Raw genomic sequence first — 16345 nt, forward strand, 5'->3', positions numbered from 1 at the left:
TGAAATGATAAATTTAATTCTAGTATTTAATTATGTCCGCTACTTGGATAGTATTTTGGCTCCTACAGAATAAAACATATTTAGTGGATATAAGCCTGGAGAAGAGAAGGTTTCAGGGACACTTTAGAGCCCCTTCCAGTGCCTAAAAGGGGCTTACAAGGAGGATGGAGAGGGACTTTTCACAAGGGAGATTGGGCATGAGGGACTGGCCTTAAGATGGAGGAGGATGGGTTTAGATTGGGTAAGAGGAAGAAATTCTTTCCTGTGAGGGTGCTGAGGCCTTGGCACAGGGTGCCCAGAGCAGCTGTGGCTGCCCCAACCCTGGAAGTGTTCAAGGCCAGGTTGGACAGGGCTCTGAGCAGCCTGGGGTAGTGGAAGGTGTCCCTGCCCATGGCAGGCTGCTGAAACAAGATGAGCTCTAAAACTCCTTCCAACTCAAACCATTTTATCATTCTGTGATAATTAAATTGCATTCCATGAAGCTTATAAAACCAGTGATTTTAAATTATGTTCCTTGGAAATCCAGCTGCTACTATTGCTACAGGTTCTAATGCTGAAAACCACTTGATCCTGTCCTTCAAGTTAAATTATATAATGATTCCCACTAGTAATTGTATGTGTGAAGGCCCATAAAACAGGCTGGAGAATGAGAAAGGTGACACTGTCTTTACAGTATAGTCTGTGGTACCTTTTTATTAGTTCCCGTTCATATTGCATCACTTTATTTTGGCTGAGTAATCTGCATTTCTGTGCTTCCAGTCATGAGAACGCATGAGCACTGCACCACCTCATAACCAGGCAAAACTGAACTGTTGTACAGGTTATATCACTGAGCAGGAGCCACGTGGAGCATCACAAATCCCTTAATGTCTGAAAAGTGGGTGCAAACCAAGTCCACCTGAAGCTGCCTGGTGCCACTCCTGTAGGGAATGATTTCAAATTCCACTGTTGAAGTCTCCATGGGGGCCATTCTTTCCACACTAAAAGAGAGAATGCATTTGTGAGTTAAAGCAGCTGAAAGATTCTTGCTATGTATTCTTCTGAGTACCCACATTTAAGACTGTATGCCATCTCTCCACTCCCTGAGCATTCTGTAATTCAAACCTTGGTAAAAGAGGTGCAGAAACTCCATCTGCTGTATGGAGAGTTGGGACATGGTGGCATTTTGTCCGAGGCTGATGCAAATGAAAGTCATGAGGTTGACAGAATCTTTTTAAAAACCCACTGGTACTCCAGATTTCCCACCAAAGTGAACGAGTTACCAGCCAGAAGCATTTACATACTGGATTCGGAGCTGCTCTTTGAGCAGGCCACTGCCTTCAGCTCTCAGGACACAGTCTGTCACCTCCTCAGACAGAGGGTTGGTAAATGTCACCTCCACGTTGACAGGCTTGTGCACCACAGCTGCACCCAGGACCTACAGACAGAAAACATTCTGCTCAGCCACAGCATCATTCTCATGTCTTCCTAAAGCTTTTCTCCTTCCATTCCCACTGCAAACCACTTACCCTCTTTGGATCACCTGGGTAGGGAGGAGCCAGGAATTAGTTCACGTACATAGTTCTGGGCAAGAGAGTTCAGCCTTGAGTGAGCCATCCAGTGTGGCTAAGAGTCAGCAAACTGCTGGAGAATCTACCATTTAATCTCCTTTTTAACTAGGTCAGTGCATGGTTTCATGTATAACACAGGGTACGATACTCATCAGAGTGAGAACAGAATGAGAATGCAAGTATTGGCATATATGGTTAACTACTGGAGGTACCTTAAATTACCTTTAACTAGGCTAAATGAAAGGTTTGGAGCTGGAGGACATGGGAGGTGTGAGACAGAGGTGAATTGTGGTGTCTCAGAGAAAAGAATGTAAATTAGCAAATAAACATATTCATTACCTTATTTTGGCTGAGATAATGTGGAATTGGTACATGTGGTATATCTTTGTAAATAATGTAATATTAGTTAACACAATCGAGAAGTCCATCAGCCCAATTGCATTTCTCTGTTACTGTCTCTGTGTTTATAGGGAAGTTTCAACCAACAGAAACATAAATGTTTCTTAAAACTTAATCACTAAAGTTATTTAATCCAGGTGCCTTCTCTACATAAACTGACTCTGTTATTTGCATGGCACAGCACAAAGACTTTTTATGAAGTCTCACTAGAACTTGGTATTCAGAAATTGCCAGACCTGCAAAAAAACACACTTTTTTTACTCCTGTGTGTGCCCTTGCTTTTCTTGTATGCCACTGGCAGAGTGGTTTGGGACAGCTAATCTAGTCTGGAGGCCCTGAAGGACTCTGCACATTCCCACATTACCATATTCCCTCTGTGTTATTTACAGTAAGATGAGCAGATAGCATTTGATCCCAAGTGTTATACAGTATTTAAATCTGGTGTCCAAAACCAGTTCAGCTCCTTTATGTGGATGTGATGGGCCATGCAAAGCCAGGACTGTCCCTGGGCAAACACAGTGCAGGATCTTTCCTGTGGACTAAGAACTTCTTTTTATTCATTGTATGATATTTGTCAAAAGTCAGTTAAAAGTGCAAAAAGAGAAAGCCTCCGGTCCTAATTAATCACTTGGGCAGTGTTGCAGAAGGTGAAAAGTGACACTCATTTGATACAGTTAAAGACCTCTCTTCCAATATTGGTAATAGACTCACAGCCCTCACAGGCATAATCAGCTGGTCAGTGGAGGAGTCTTTGATAAACATCAATCTTCCTAAATAAACTGGAAGATATTGATCAGACTTTTCTAACAAAAGGAGTGGTCTAAATATGGATGAGATTTGTCTATCTGTATTCTGCCTGTCCCTCCTAAGGTACACTTACCTTGTAACTGTTGTAACACTGAGAACTTAATCAGTGCCACGTTAATAAGCACTGGCAAAAATATCCCAGCACAGCTGTGCCATGGAAAGATTTTCCTCTTTTTAGTGTATTTCATATTACAAATTTCATTTGTATCGTATGACCACAGCAACAAGATCCAGTCACCCTCAGACATGATTTCACTTCCCATACTCCTTCCCATGAGGAATAGATGGAGTGGGAATTCTACTTTCTGCTTCTCAGCACATCTCTCAAGGGTCACAGAAGGTACTAGCTTTTACCTTGATGGTGAGAAAAGGATCCTGGAGTACAATATCCTTCTCAACTAGAAGCGAGGCTCCCTGTTTGAGTTGACACACAGCAGTCACTAGGATCTTCCTGTCATCCATCAGAGAGTTTTTGTACTGGGAATAGGAGATCTTGAAAGAAATCTCTTTCACTGGAATGGAAACAGAAACAAAATTTCCATCTCTTCCTTTTTCTGAGTACCAGATAAGATACCTGTACTTGAATACCTGTAAGATACCTGTGTTTTAAGGAGCAATACTCTTATCACCCTGGGGCTGCACATTTGTGGGTGTTGACACCAACAGACTGGAATGATGCTCATGGGTGACTTACATTTACATAAACCACTAAATGGTCAGGTACAGATTGGTATCTGGACAGATCCAAGGATGGATGGATGTGGCAACACCTGCTGGTGATTTTTCATTTGTCTGAAGCTGGAATTTATTTCTCCCTCCTTGCAAAGAGGGCAGAGGTCAGAAGGTGGGTTGGTGTAAATGCAGCTGTCCAGCCTCTGCCTTGCACAATCAGAGTCTCTGTGCCAGTGAGGAAGGCAGTGGAACTCAGTGTACTGAGAAAAAAGAGTTCCACTGCTGGAACTGTGGGAAGAGTTCTGATGTGTTATGTTTTAGCTTGAGATGGTAGTTCTGCTCATCTGTGCTACCTCTCATTTTTCAGCACTGTCCCTATAAAAGCAGGGCAGAGACCACTCTCTGCAGGTGGCACAGCCCTTCCTGCAGTTGCTGTTGTCAGTCTTAGGCTTGGCTTTCCCCCTTTAGTCTGTCTTTATGCTTTGGTAGTGAGCTAGCAGCTCACTAATCTCCAGTGTGTGTCTCTTAGTTGTTCTCTCTTAGCAAAAAAGGTCACAAGGTAGCACCAACAGTGGCTGTGCTGGGTCAGACAAAAAGTCACCCTGATCAGTCTCCTTTTTGTCAGTGCCTGAAAGCAAATGCTTAAGATAGGGGAAATATATGTCTTTCTTTTCCCCTGAATAGCTTTGACCTCCAACTGTTTGCAGGTCATACATTTCTTGAGCCATTCTTTATTTTCATGAGATCTGACCACAACCCACAACTGTCTTGTCCAGTAATAAAAGCTGTAATAAAATTAAAATTACCTTCCTCAGATCCAAGTTTAACAGACCTATGCAACTGCAAAATCTCTGCCTTGGGTTTTCTGGTGTAGAGAATGGCTGAAGCCTTCAGTTTAACCTTTATGGTCTTAAAATCTGAGGTCGAGTTTCTGAGTGTCAAGGTAAGGAGGATGTCCTGGCCAATCACAGGAGATGCATCAAGGAGCAGCTTCCCTGAGATGCCGGGGTTTTCTGCAGGCTGTGCCCTTGAAAATCGTCTTCTGGGTCTTGGAATTTTGGTTCTTTTTCCAGGTCTTCTCACACCAAGCAGCTTCAGTGCCTTCTTGTACACCTGCCTTTCTTTTGAGGATCCTGCATTGAAAGATACATGATCAGAGATCTTGTGCATGTACTGGGTATAGTGCAGTGGAGCCATGGCTGATCTCAGAAATTTAGGGAAGCTGAGAAGGGCAAAGATACTCAGAGGAGAAAATGAGGTCTAACCTTAACATGAATTTTGTCACAAAAACAAATGAATGTACATGGCCACGAAGGCTGGACAGTAAAACCTGCCCATCAGCTCCAGGTGGCTGTTCATGGCCTCCTCTGGGAAGCTGTGGGTAATAAAAAGGTAATTCTGCATAAGGTAGGGCAGTTACCATCTCCTCTGAAACTGAGAAGGGTAAGAAAACCCTTTTGCAGAAAATCTCCCCAAACAGCACTCCAGAATGGCTGTTGTTTCAATTGAATCAGTATCAGCAGATAAGGAGCCCTAAGACTTTGAAAATTCATGATTACTTGGCTCTAGAAGTAAAGAAATTAAGTCAGTGCTCAGTCCAACAAAGGCCTAAATTCTTTTCACATCTGATCATCAGTGGCAAAACTATTATAATAAAGAATTTACCTTCTGGATATTTGTAATTGGCAGTGACATCCACACGGGAGTTGGTGCCCACTGCTTTGGTGCTGATAAATTTTCCAATCTTCCTGGTATCAGAATAAATTCTCTCTTTTCTTTTCTTGCTATAGCGAATCCAAGTAACGCAGTCAGCATTCACTGCTGCAAACACAAATGGGCTGTCGTAATCCAGGTTCACATCCCCTTCTTTGATGGCTCTGGTGGAGGCAGGACCACACTGATAGATGCCTGTATTACAGAGGGAGAAGTTGAACAACATAAATCCTCATGCTGACAGCAAGAGGGAGAGGCTCACTCTCTACAAAGACACATTTGGGTCAAGTACTCTGTTTTCATGTCTGTGTAAGGTGGTAACAGCATGTCCAGAGGTTCCACATGTACTTTCTGTCAAAAGGTGGGGCTGCAGAGGAGGCTGGTAGGGAGAGCTAAAGCTCCTGATGATGTGTGCCATGAGAAATGCTCTCACCCACCAAAGGCTGCAAGGCAAAGCTGTCAGCTGAAAGGAGAAGAGAGGATGTGAGGGATGGGAGCCCAGTCAGGAGTACAGCCAGACTGAAGAGATGGGAATCAACAGTGCTGGGTGTGCATTGAGAAGAACCAGGAAACTGAATTTGTTAAACCTGGTAGTGAGGAATGGGACTGTGTGATGTGAGGAGCTAAGATAAACAAGGGTAAGATAAATGAACTTAAGATGTGCTGGTTTTTGTGGAGGGAGAGAACTGAAATTAGAAAAGGAAGAATTGTTATATTGGTCAGCAATCCAGAGGCTGACAGAAAAGCTTCCTGCTGGAGATTGATGTGGGTATTGCTCTTCTTGTGCACCCAAATTAATCTACAAATTAAGCCCAAATTAAGCTACATCTACAAGGAATATATAGAAGAGAATTGTCCTGAAATTTCCCTGGCAATCTTTAGGAGTAACACTATCTACAGGTTTTTTATATTTGCATGTGCTACCTTTGCTTTTTTCCTGGGGCGTTGCATCCAGAACTTGCCATCCATCATAAAAAGAGCCGAGGTCTCTTCTAATGAACCAGCTTTCATTCCAGACATGGAAATTCCTGGAAGGGAGGTAGAATGCAGAATATCTGATTCATACAGTGCAAGAAATAATCCTAACTGAGTGAATGAAAACTCCTCTGTAGAGAGAGCAGCTGCTGTACTCCTGCATGAGTACCTCCTTCCCCTTTTTTGCCAGCTTTTTGTGTTATACTGCTGAGAAATGTTGGGATGTTATGAAAAATAAATGTTAAAAGGAATATACTTCATTTCAGAGTCAATAATTCAATATTGGACATTCCTGAACAAAAAGCCAAAGGTCTGGTGTGGAGTTTTATATCACTGAGAGCATGAGGTCAGGGTGGTTTTTCAGGAGCATGACTCTAGATATTTCAATTAGTGGGAAATATAATGGAAGAAATATTAAAGAAATATGTATATTTACCACACACTGTCTTCACTCAAGTGCAAGTTGTTTCCAGACACGTCAATGTACTTATCAATGCTCAGATTTAGGTTCTTGTCATGGGCAGAATTGAAGTTTGTAATAACACGAGTAGGTATTCCCAAGCATCTCAGTACTGCAATACAGAATACCATAAAAGCCCTGTAAACCGATTTTGCAGACATTTAAAAAGTGGTTTTTTTGGTCAAACAGTTTAGTGTATGTTTACAGTGGTGAAACAGACCTTCAGAAATGTCCCTCCAGCTATGATAAAGGTCACAGTCATTGTGCAAAATTGCTTAAAAGACACTTCCATTGACATGACATTCTTAGCTGTCATGTCCTTTTTAATAAGAGTTTGGTTCACCCATTTTAATCTTTGATTCTTCACCCTATTTTCCTCTGTTTTTTGCTTGGGTTTTTTTCCACTTATGGAGATACACCTCTCAATTTTCCTTTGTATTTTCCCCAAAGGGGTTCTTGTGTCTCAGAGCAGCTCTTACTGGACACTGCTAGGATGCAATGATTTTCTTGACTTGCAGCTCCCTTTACAGGTCCTCACGATTGTAACTTGTTCTTGTGTCACCAGCAGGTAAGATACAGCAGTAGAAAACTGGCACTGTGAGGAGATGGGCTTAAAAGGGTACTGCTTTTCTTTGAATCCTAGATTTGAAACAGGAAACCTTGCTCTTCTCACCAGCCCAGCCTGGAAAACCCCTCTGGTTTTTGTTTGATTGCTCACAAAGCTGTCATGAGTTATTACAATCTGTAAACTGAAGGATTAACCCTTCATACATGGAGAGAAGAGGTTCTTCACTCTCCCTGTCAAAGCTGAAACACCTTCAGTGGTATTGTGACAAAGTCAGGCTGCAGAACTGGTAGTGAGCTGCCCCTGTGGTGTCATTTCCATCTCTCCCTGTGTACCTGTGCAGGTGACTCCTGCAAAGACCCAGCACTGGCCGTAGCGCACGGGTCGGTACCTGGCCCGGTACCACTTCCGAAGGATGGTCACGCTCCCGCTCCAGCGCAGGGGGTTTGTTCCCGAGCGGAACTTCCCACTCCACTTCCCTTCCACTACTCCTTTCTCATCGTTGCTGTTAACCTGAAAGAGTCCTTCTCATGAGAGAATTAAAGCATTCACAGGAAAAGAGAGAGGGAAATAGTTAGAAGTGATCCTGTGTGGGTAGCACTGTTCTCATTGATTGGGTGGTGGGACAGAATATTTGAATCTTAGAATTTTGTCTGCTCAAAGACCAAACCCAAGATCAAACCCAGACCAGACTGCAAATCTGGTGATTCTAAACTGCCTTGTTTTCAGTACCCAAATGTGTTCTCATGGCCCCAAATGTACTGGCTGACACCTGTTTACATTTTCTCTGTTTCATCTCTATTGATCTCACCTCCTTGCATGTCATTACTCTGCTAGACTGTGCATCCATGCTGCTTCACATTCTCAGGTGATTTATGGAAGCCTTGGGAAATCCATCTTTTCTCTGAATGTGCATTTGTTGCAAAGTACTTACAGCTTGCCCAAACTTGTTAGGTGTGGTTGCATATATTTGTGCTCATCCATTGTAGAGCCCTGTTTAAGTATCAAGTGTGGTGGTACAGGATGCAGTAAGTTATTAAGATTTTTTTTCTTAATTATTTGTAGTTATAGTAATTTTGTACATCTGATTAGAGTTATTTACTTTCTGTTGAGAATGCCTCAAGTGAGTGCTGTCCAAAAGGCTGAAAAAGACCACAGCTATTAAGGAGGAATATCAGCTAAGGAATGTGATAAGGCATGCATTATTTATAAAATGGGAAACTTTTCAGCTGCCTAAGTTGTGCATCTATGTGTTTGTGAAGATGAGTGTGTGCAGAGAAATTGTAACTATTTGTTGCAGGAAATAATAAAAACCTCACTGAACAAATATCCCTTAAGTAAAAAATGCTCAGTTCAGACATTAAATGCAGCTGAACCAGCACTGGTTTTCCAAAATATTATTGTGCTTCTCTTGGTGTTTGAAAAACCTAGCAGGTGATTTCAAAATATACCAAATTAGTGAAAATATCTAGTGGACTGAAAATCTGTTTGGAAAATACATCTGAGTTTTGATGTTTCTCAAAAGCACTCGGAAACGTTCCCTCAGTCATGAGCAAACCTTTGGGAAGAAGACTGAATCTCCATTTTACCTATTTTGTAGCTATTTTTTGCTTGGCTACACCTATAAAACATTGAGGAATTCATGCTCAAGTGTGAGTGTGGGTTGTGGTGTTGCTGGGAGGTGCTGGATCACTTTACCATGGCACTGATAACCCTGCTCACATAGACAGGGCTGCTCCTCTTGGAGACATCCACAGCCGGCTCCTCGCGGTGGTTCAGGCTCCGATCCAGAATAGCCAGGGAGATATCAAGGATGTCCTCTTCAAACTGGAATCAAAACAAGCGATGTGTTAAAGGTTAATTTCATAAAAAAAAGGCAAAGATAGACTCCCCACCTAGTTTCCTTCTCCTAGCATGGGAGGAAGATGTTGGGAATACAGGTGTTTTCTGTACTGTTAAAGAGAATTGAGCCAAGAAGAAAACATAACCATTAAGCTGCCAACTCTCATAGTATTTTAAAGATGTCTGTGAGCACAGTGTGGGGCTGTGGCCACTGGCATTCACGAGGACATTGCGTGGCCTGGTGGCACAGATAAGACCACTGTGGTTGGGCTCAGCAGGGTCACACCCTCCCACATCCTGCTGTGCCCCTTCAGGCACCTGTCTATCACAAAAGCTTTACTCTCATGGGCTGCCTCCAGCTCATATCAGGTGAGCTGAACTGAAAGAAGCCCACAAAAACAATTATTGTGGATTAGGGTCACCAAGACACTGCTTTGGCCCAGAGAATGCCCCAGTGCTTGGCTGGATGGATGTGGCCAGGCAGGGATGGCCCTTGACCTCTGAGATGGAAAGGAACTCTGGCCTGGTTTCATTTTTCAGTGTAAAAGCAGCCATGGATTCAGGAGGATCAATAGAAATGCTGTCTGCAAATGCTGGTGCAGTTGGAGGGCCTGAAGTGGCCAGGAATGGTTCTGGCTGGCCTGGGCAGTTGCAGGATGGCTGCATGACTGGAGATGGGCTGGAGTTCTCACTTGGAGGGCCAGGCTGACTTTCAAAAATTCCAACACGAGTTGTTTCAGTTGAGTACATTTGGGGTATCCTTTTTGTGTCTTCTGCCCCATTACTGAACAGATTGCATAAATATTTACATGCACTGGCTTTGCAATACCCAGTGGCTTTCTTTGCTCTCTGCAAGGGCCAAGAAAACAAGTCCAGTTTTACCAGTTTGTGTAACAGGCAAAAGAAAACTAAAAATAGGCTTTGTTTCTTTTATTTCTGTATGATCACATGCCACATGGGGGAAATGAGCCTGATGATGCTGTCTATAATGTAATGATAAATCAGATATGTATCTGCAAGAAAATCTGAAGTGAGTGAGGAATATTGAACTATTATACTAGGAGAGAATGATTTTTTTTTCTCTTCAAGAGCCTATTTATCCATTATTCTTATTCTGAAAGTTCTGGAAGAGGTGGTGCTGTTTACCTGTCCATAGTTCCAAGCTTCTTCTTGAATATCTTTCTCCACTCCCTGAAATATGATTCCACTGTCATTCAGAACATACTCCTGCCGCTCCTTTTCATCAGCCATGTAGACATCATCATCTACAAGCAGAATGAGACGTGATGGCTGGAGGGAAATTGTTTTGCTGTAACTGAAAATCTCAAATAGAGGGCAGTTGAGGGATCAGGTGAGACTTCCCATGCATTCAGGCTTAGGACTCCCTGCTACACCTCTGTAACCATTTAGAGAATGAGTAAAATAAGAATGAAATGAGGAGCTGTGTTCCTGTCCCTTTGCAGAATTTGTCTCACTGGCACATGTTACTTGTTTTACAACTGAATGCAAGAATCAGAGGAAAAAGCAGAGGAAAAAAAATATAGAATGGATATTTGGAATATTTACTGCCTTTGATTTCTTATCCTACAAGCAGGAGTCTGGGTCTTTGATGCCTTGCAACACTGAAGAAGGGACAAAAACTTGATCCTTGATGCTGAGCAAAAAACATCTTTCTGTAGCTGTGACTGTCAGACTTTACTGTGACACCCAGATTTCCAGGCTGAAACAAGGAGTTATTTGAAGGATGTGATACATCTGAGCATACCTGGACACCAGGGGTTGAAGAGCAGCACAAACTGGCCCAGGACTTTGGAAGAGACCTTGTTCCCAGCAAGGACCTGGAGCTGGAGTTTGTATCGTCCGATGACAGCATCGGCTGGGCTGAGGATGGTGAAGTTCAGGCAGCGAGGCTCACTGGGCTCTTGGGTTGCACTCCAGCCACTGGAACCCTCCTCAGAAAGGGAAAATGTGGCCTTGGTCTGCTGGGATTCTGCTGGAGATGGTCCTGCCGGAGGGATTGGATGGTGGTTTGTGAGAGGTAGAGGTGAATTACATTTGGGGGCCAGAATGAAGATAATGTGCAGTGTTACAGGGATGTCCTTAGAGCAGAGATCCAGCCTTGGTTTTGGAATGAGGATGGCTCCTGCCTTTCTTTTAATTATTACCTTAACTGTCTCTTGTCTTAAGGTATAGATCAAACTTCAAAATGGGAACTCCTAAGACTAAAATGACGAGGAATCCTGAGTGAAACAGGACAAAGTTTAACGTTTCATGGGCCACGTAGACCTGTAAGGCACAAGTATTTTGGAGCTGAATTAACCTGGATATGAGATTGCTGCCATGGGGAGATTACCTGTGCTTGCAATAAAGGTGAAGTTGTCCCAAGATTGTGCTGTTGTTTTGAGGTTCAGAGAGATGTTGAAGGGCTGCCCTCTCCTCAAGATTACTTCTGTGCTGCTGTAATCAGAGGTGTGGTGTGCAGCTTTATTTAGTTTGGGTTGCCAGTTGACTTTTCCTATTTTTAGGGCTAGAAAGACACAAGACATGTTAATTAAAAATATTTTCCTTCAGACTTGCACACCTTTTCATTTTGTCTAATGTACTAATTTTATTATATTTATATATAGCTGGTATTATGTGCTATAGGAAAAAAGAAAAAATCCATTATTATTAAAAATTAAAAAAAGGCCAGGGAGTTAGAAAAACAGCTGAAAGATGAACCCTTTTCTGTAGGGTTCTTTCAGAAAGAGAAAAAAAACCATTCAAAAATTCAAAATTCAGAGATTCATCTTTGATTTAAACAAAAAAAAAATCAAAATATTTGTGTTTAGGTAAGATTTTGTTAAAGTCTGAAGAGACTGTTGTATTCCTTGTGTTCCTGCTCTTTTTCTGTGGTGATATCTAGTTTCCATAATGCTTTACAGATTTACAGAAAGAAATATTAAAACTCTTATCAGGAAATGCAAGGCTGATTCTGGAAACACTGCCTGACAGATGATGCTTAGAAGGTTGGTATCTTCAGTGTGGAACTTGCTTGTTATCTTCTCACGTATCTTGTATCTAAATTAATTTACAGGCTTGTAGCTTGAAGCTGGGTGTTATTTCACACTCTGCTGGAAAAAGATTACAAGCAGAGGAGTGGCATATCTCGAGGCAGTGCTATAGATTGCTCTATTATATCATGATATGTTGCCCAATGTTGAAAATGGGGCACTGAAGCTCAGATTACAAAAGCTTCAAGCTTTCTCTTTCCTTGATAGATCAAAAAATCCCCACAATGACAAAAAAAACCCAAAAACAAAGCAAAAAAATGCAGATTCCCCTATGAAAACAGGTGTTTGGGAAGTGCCCTTTCCTGGTATGATATTCCAGAGGAGTTTCAGGTGAAGAAAACCTCCTGCTCTGACTAGAGCTTGTTAAGCCTGTGCAGAATAATGGTGCTGTAAGCAACATTTCCATCATTTCACTGAACCAAGATGTCTGAGACAATTGATAAGGTTCTACTATAATAATAGAGAGGGTGAGATTTCAGTTTTCTGCTGCATTTGCAGCATGGAGTTATATTCTATGAAGGCTTGATAAAGGTGTAATTGTACCCATTTTTCAGCTTTTTGGAAGAAATGTGCATTTCTGAGGCATACTCCAGGCAGTAAAGGCCTGGAGCAAGTGACTTTCCTGTAGTCTGTGTGCATAAGCATGTGTGAGTGCTTTTAGTTAAGGGTCTTGCTTCAGATGTGTCACCTGGAGACCAAAATTCCATTGGCAGGAGTTTGATGTTTGAGTCACATGATGTGAAATGCCTGGAAAGCGTTTTGCTTGCATCATCACTTCATTTTCCTGCCTCAAACATGTTTAATTGAAAGGGACCTATGGAAAACATCATTCCTAATATCAAGTCCTCTAATTTAAGAGTGACTTAGGAGGTGTTTCTGAAGGGCACTTGGAGTCAGGGTTTGAGAAGGAGTCAGTTTGCCTTGCTGCAGTTTATCCATGTGTATCCTGAATGCCCAGGCTCTGCGGGGCAGGGAGCACCACGTGTTGTGCAGGGATGCAGGAAACTGAGAGCATTTTGCACATTTGTAAATAAAAATGTCATGCATAGAGGATTTCATGGCAGCTGAGCCATGGCCTTGATATTAGTGAGGCTCTGATGTTAAGGGACCTAAATAGTGCTGCTGAAGACTGTCAGAGTGAAATGTCACAGGCAAAGACAAGATATCCAAGAAGAAGAGGGGAAGTGAGCAGAAGTAGGAAGGAAAAAGAAGGCAGTGGCTAGCTTTGGTTTGCTCTAACAATTTACTGCATCAATAGTTTGATTTGCCTTGCAAAGTTCATGGCTGCACATGCATTTCTAGACAATATGTGTAGGAGATCAGAAAGAAAAGTTCTGTATATGGGGCAAGAGCACAGTAAAGCTTGATGCCAGTCTTCTGTCCACGTGAATCTCAAATTTATCCTTGTTTTGATCTTCAAAGTTTCAATTTCAATCTTATAATTTCTTTTTCTTCTTTCAGTGCCTGTGAGGAAAACTTATTTTCTATAATTCTGTCAATGTACAGTTGGCCAAAAAATTTGTTTGGGTGTCCCTTCTGTAATGGAGCATGCTCAGAAGGAAAAGCCTGGTGAAGATGTTGACCATGGTGCTCACAGGGTTCTCTTTGCCTTTGACTGGAAGCTGAAGCTCTAACAGGAAAACCAGTTTAGGCTAAACTGTAGAGTCTGTGTGTGAGTATTCCATGGTACACGTGTCTAACTCAAGATCTTTACAGTCAGCATGAGAGTGAGCACAGCAAGTGCAACCCCAGACAGAAAAGCAGCACTCGGCTGGCAGAGCCCCTCTTGGGAGTCCAGAGGCCATCAGAGACCTGGCTGAGGCCAGGCTGGGATCTCGGAGCCTGGGGTTTGTGTGTAGCAGTTTGATGCCCCAAACACTAGCCAATAGTTAGTTAGATGGCTGCCAAAGCACTGAATAGAGCAGTTAATTGATACGACAGAAAAATATTTTCTTACTCTACTTTTCTGTGTTACGGGAAAAATAAAAAAGTTCAAGACGCCTGATATTAAAAGAAAAAAGAAAATCAGTTCTAGTAGAAAAAACAATAAATACACTTAATCTAAAAAAGCAAAGTTCCTGAAATGCAGCTAGATGTAATTTATCTTGTTTCCTCAGCAAATATTGCTCATCTGGATGGGAAGAGCGATGTCTGGAGCCATCAGGCTGGATGAACTTACCTGCCATTAGGATTCTTTCTTCTTTTCCACACTTGTGCGTAGCTCAGGTTACAGTCACAAAAGTGTGCAAGAACATTCTAAATCCTCTTCCACCAGCACCAGTAATGAAAGGCTCAGGACTGGACTTGGCTACATAGGCTGGAGTTTATACAAGCTGGGTGTGACTTGTGGTTGGTAGCCACTGTTTTTGTAGTGATATCCTACGTGAGCATCCACTGATGACTGCTTTAATTGCACAATATTCAATCCAATTATCCTTATGTAAAACTGGTGAATGACTGAGGAAAGATGATAATCAGTATTCTGGGGTTTTAGAGAGGAAAGCCTTTTCAAATGTCCAAAATTGGGTCTAATAGGAGGAAATAGAAGGAAATACTATCTTAAGTAGACAGGAGCAACTTAATTTTAGATGGTTTGGTTTGTGCCAATTTAGATTTTTGGGGCTGTATGTCCAGAGGGCAAGTGTAGACTAATATACCTATGGTACAGCACATCTATGTGGGACATGGAGTGATCTAAGTAGATTTATAATAATTAATGTTACTGCCAGTAGCTTTTCTCCCCACTTTTTCTTCTTTTTTTAAAGACATCTGTCTGAAGATCTTCCTCATAACTTCATATAATTTGTTCTGTCTTTGCCACAACATTACTGTAATAATGCTTCCTTCTCATCCCTACCTCTTTCTGACATGATTGCCTATAATATGCATTTTTTTCTGTAAGGAGCCAGGGAGGGGGCATTGTGCAGTCAGCACAACTGTGATCGGGGACCTGTGTTAAGTAAAGAGAAGTGTTTAATGGCTGCCTCTGCTTCTAATAATTTTTCTTTGTAGTTTGGTGCTCATCATACATGCACATAGTTTCTCTGTAGCAGTTTGGCACGGCAAGGTTGGTTGGGCCCTGGAGGAAGCTGCAGAGCTGCTCTTCTGGTGTGAGCCCTGCCCATGGTAATTACAGGCACTCTCTGCTCCTGCAGCTCCCTCCTGCCCTCTCCTCCCTCATCCTGTGTAGCAGCTTATCTAAAAACATGTCCTGACAATTTGTCCCAAGAGTAGGCTTCAGGCTGCTCTGGACTTCCAGTGGACTGGAATGAGGAGTAAGGGGTGTCAGGAGAAGGGATGATCTCTTATTTTCCTCACCTCTACATTCTGCCTTGTGTCCTTTTTTTTTCAGTTCCGTTTCCTGTTTTGTTTACACTTCCATATCAAGATTTCTGGGAACCAAAAAGGTGAATTAATTGCCTGCAGTTTAAATACATATTTTAAAAAGGGAATCTAAAGCAGTTTTTTATGGTTTCTTGTGTGTTGTTGTTCTGGTTTTTTTTTCTGTAAAAATCTGTGATTATATCTGGATCCCTCAGACTCTGATCAACTGTCAGACAAAAATGCCCAGGTCCATAACTCCTGACAGGTCTCTTTCAGCTTATTAATTCTGCTTTAAACTTTTTTGTAAGTCATACAGCAAACAGAACTCTTGAGGCTCAGCAGAGTTGTTTGCACACCATGATTGCCCCACATCCTGCTCTGAGGGTGAGCTGGCAGCTCCTGTGCCTGGTGAGCCCTGGAGAGGCTGCAGGGACAGGGAATCCTCACAGCCACTCAAAGATGGGTTTCAGGGGGGACCTGGTACCTGGAAATGCTGGGATTGGGAACCCACAAAAGAGGTTTGTGTCTGCAGACACTGACAGGTGTGGGGCTGCCTCAGAGTGAGCCACATGGGGAAGGTTTGAGGACCTTCAAAAAATAAACGTGTTCCTTATCCTCAGTGACCTTACACTGGTGGGCAAGAAGAGTTATTTGCTGTGTATTGCTGAGCTGCCACGTTATTGCAAAACCCTCTCTGTGCTTTATTTATTCTGTCAGGCTGCATAAGAATTAAGTTAATGTTTTGAATATGTGTATGTGTTCTCCACCCTGTGACAGGCCTGTGCCCACAGGCTACACCAATACTGCCATGGACCCCAAGCATCACTTTTCCCAGCCTTCCCAGGCTTTTTCCCTCTCCATTTGTGGAACTACAGGCGTCACAAATACAGAAATTAGGTGAACAGTGAAGGAAATGTTCTGCTCTTCTAGGTTAGTGGCTTGTGAAATGAAAAAAAATAACCTTTTCCTCAGTCTTGTGATTTCT

General features: G+C 42.4%; 1 protein-coding gene across 1 annotated transcript; it reads right to left on the bottom strand.

Moving 5' to 3' along the window:
* Positions 1–746: 746 nt before the first annotated feature.
* LOC131585174 (protein-glutamine gamma-glutamyltransferase 6-like) lies at positions 747–11529 on the bottom strand. The gene is made up of 12 exons (XM_058850990.1): positions 11337–11529; positions 10749–10988; positions 10130–10248; positions 8840–8968; positions 7477–7654; positions 6553–6688; positions 6066–6169; positions 5094–5336; positions 4235–4561; positions 3111–3268; positions 1284–1417; positions 747–980 (listed from the first exon to the last, which is right to left on the bottom strand). Exons 1-12 carry the CDS (start codon positions 11527–11529, stop codon positions 827–829), a joined length of 2115 nt encoding a protein of 704 aa, XP_058706973.1. The 3' UTR covers positions 747–826.
* Between the last annotated feature and the right edge of the window lie 4816 nt (positions 11530–16345).

The sequence above is a fragment of the Poecile atricapillus genome, chromosome 15, assembly GCF_030490865.1.
Source record: "Poecile atricapillus isolate bPoeAtr1 chromosome 15, bPoeAtr1.hap1, whole genome shotgun sequence".
Taxonomy (NCBI): domain Eukaryota; kingdom Metazoa; phylum Chordata; class Aves; order Passeriformes; family Paridae; genus Poecile; species Poecile atricapillus.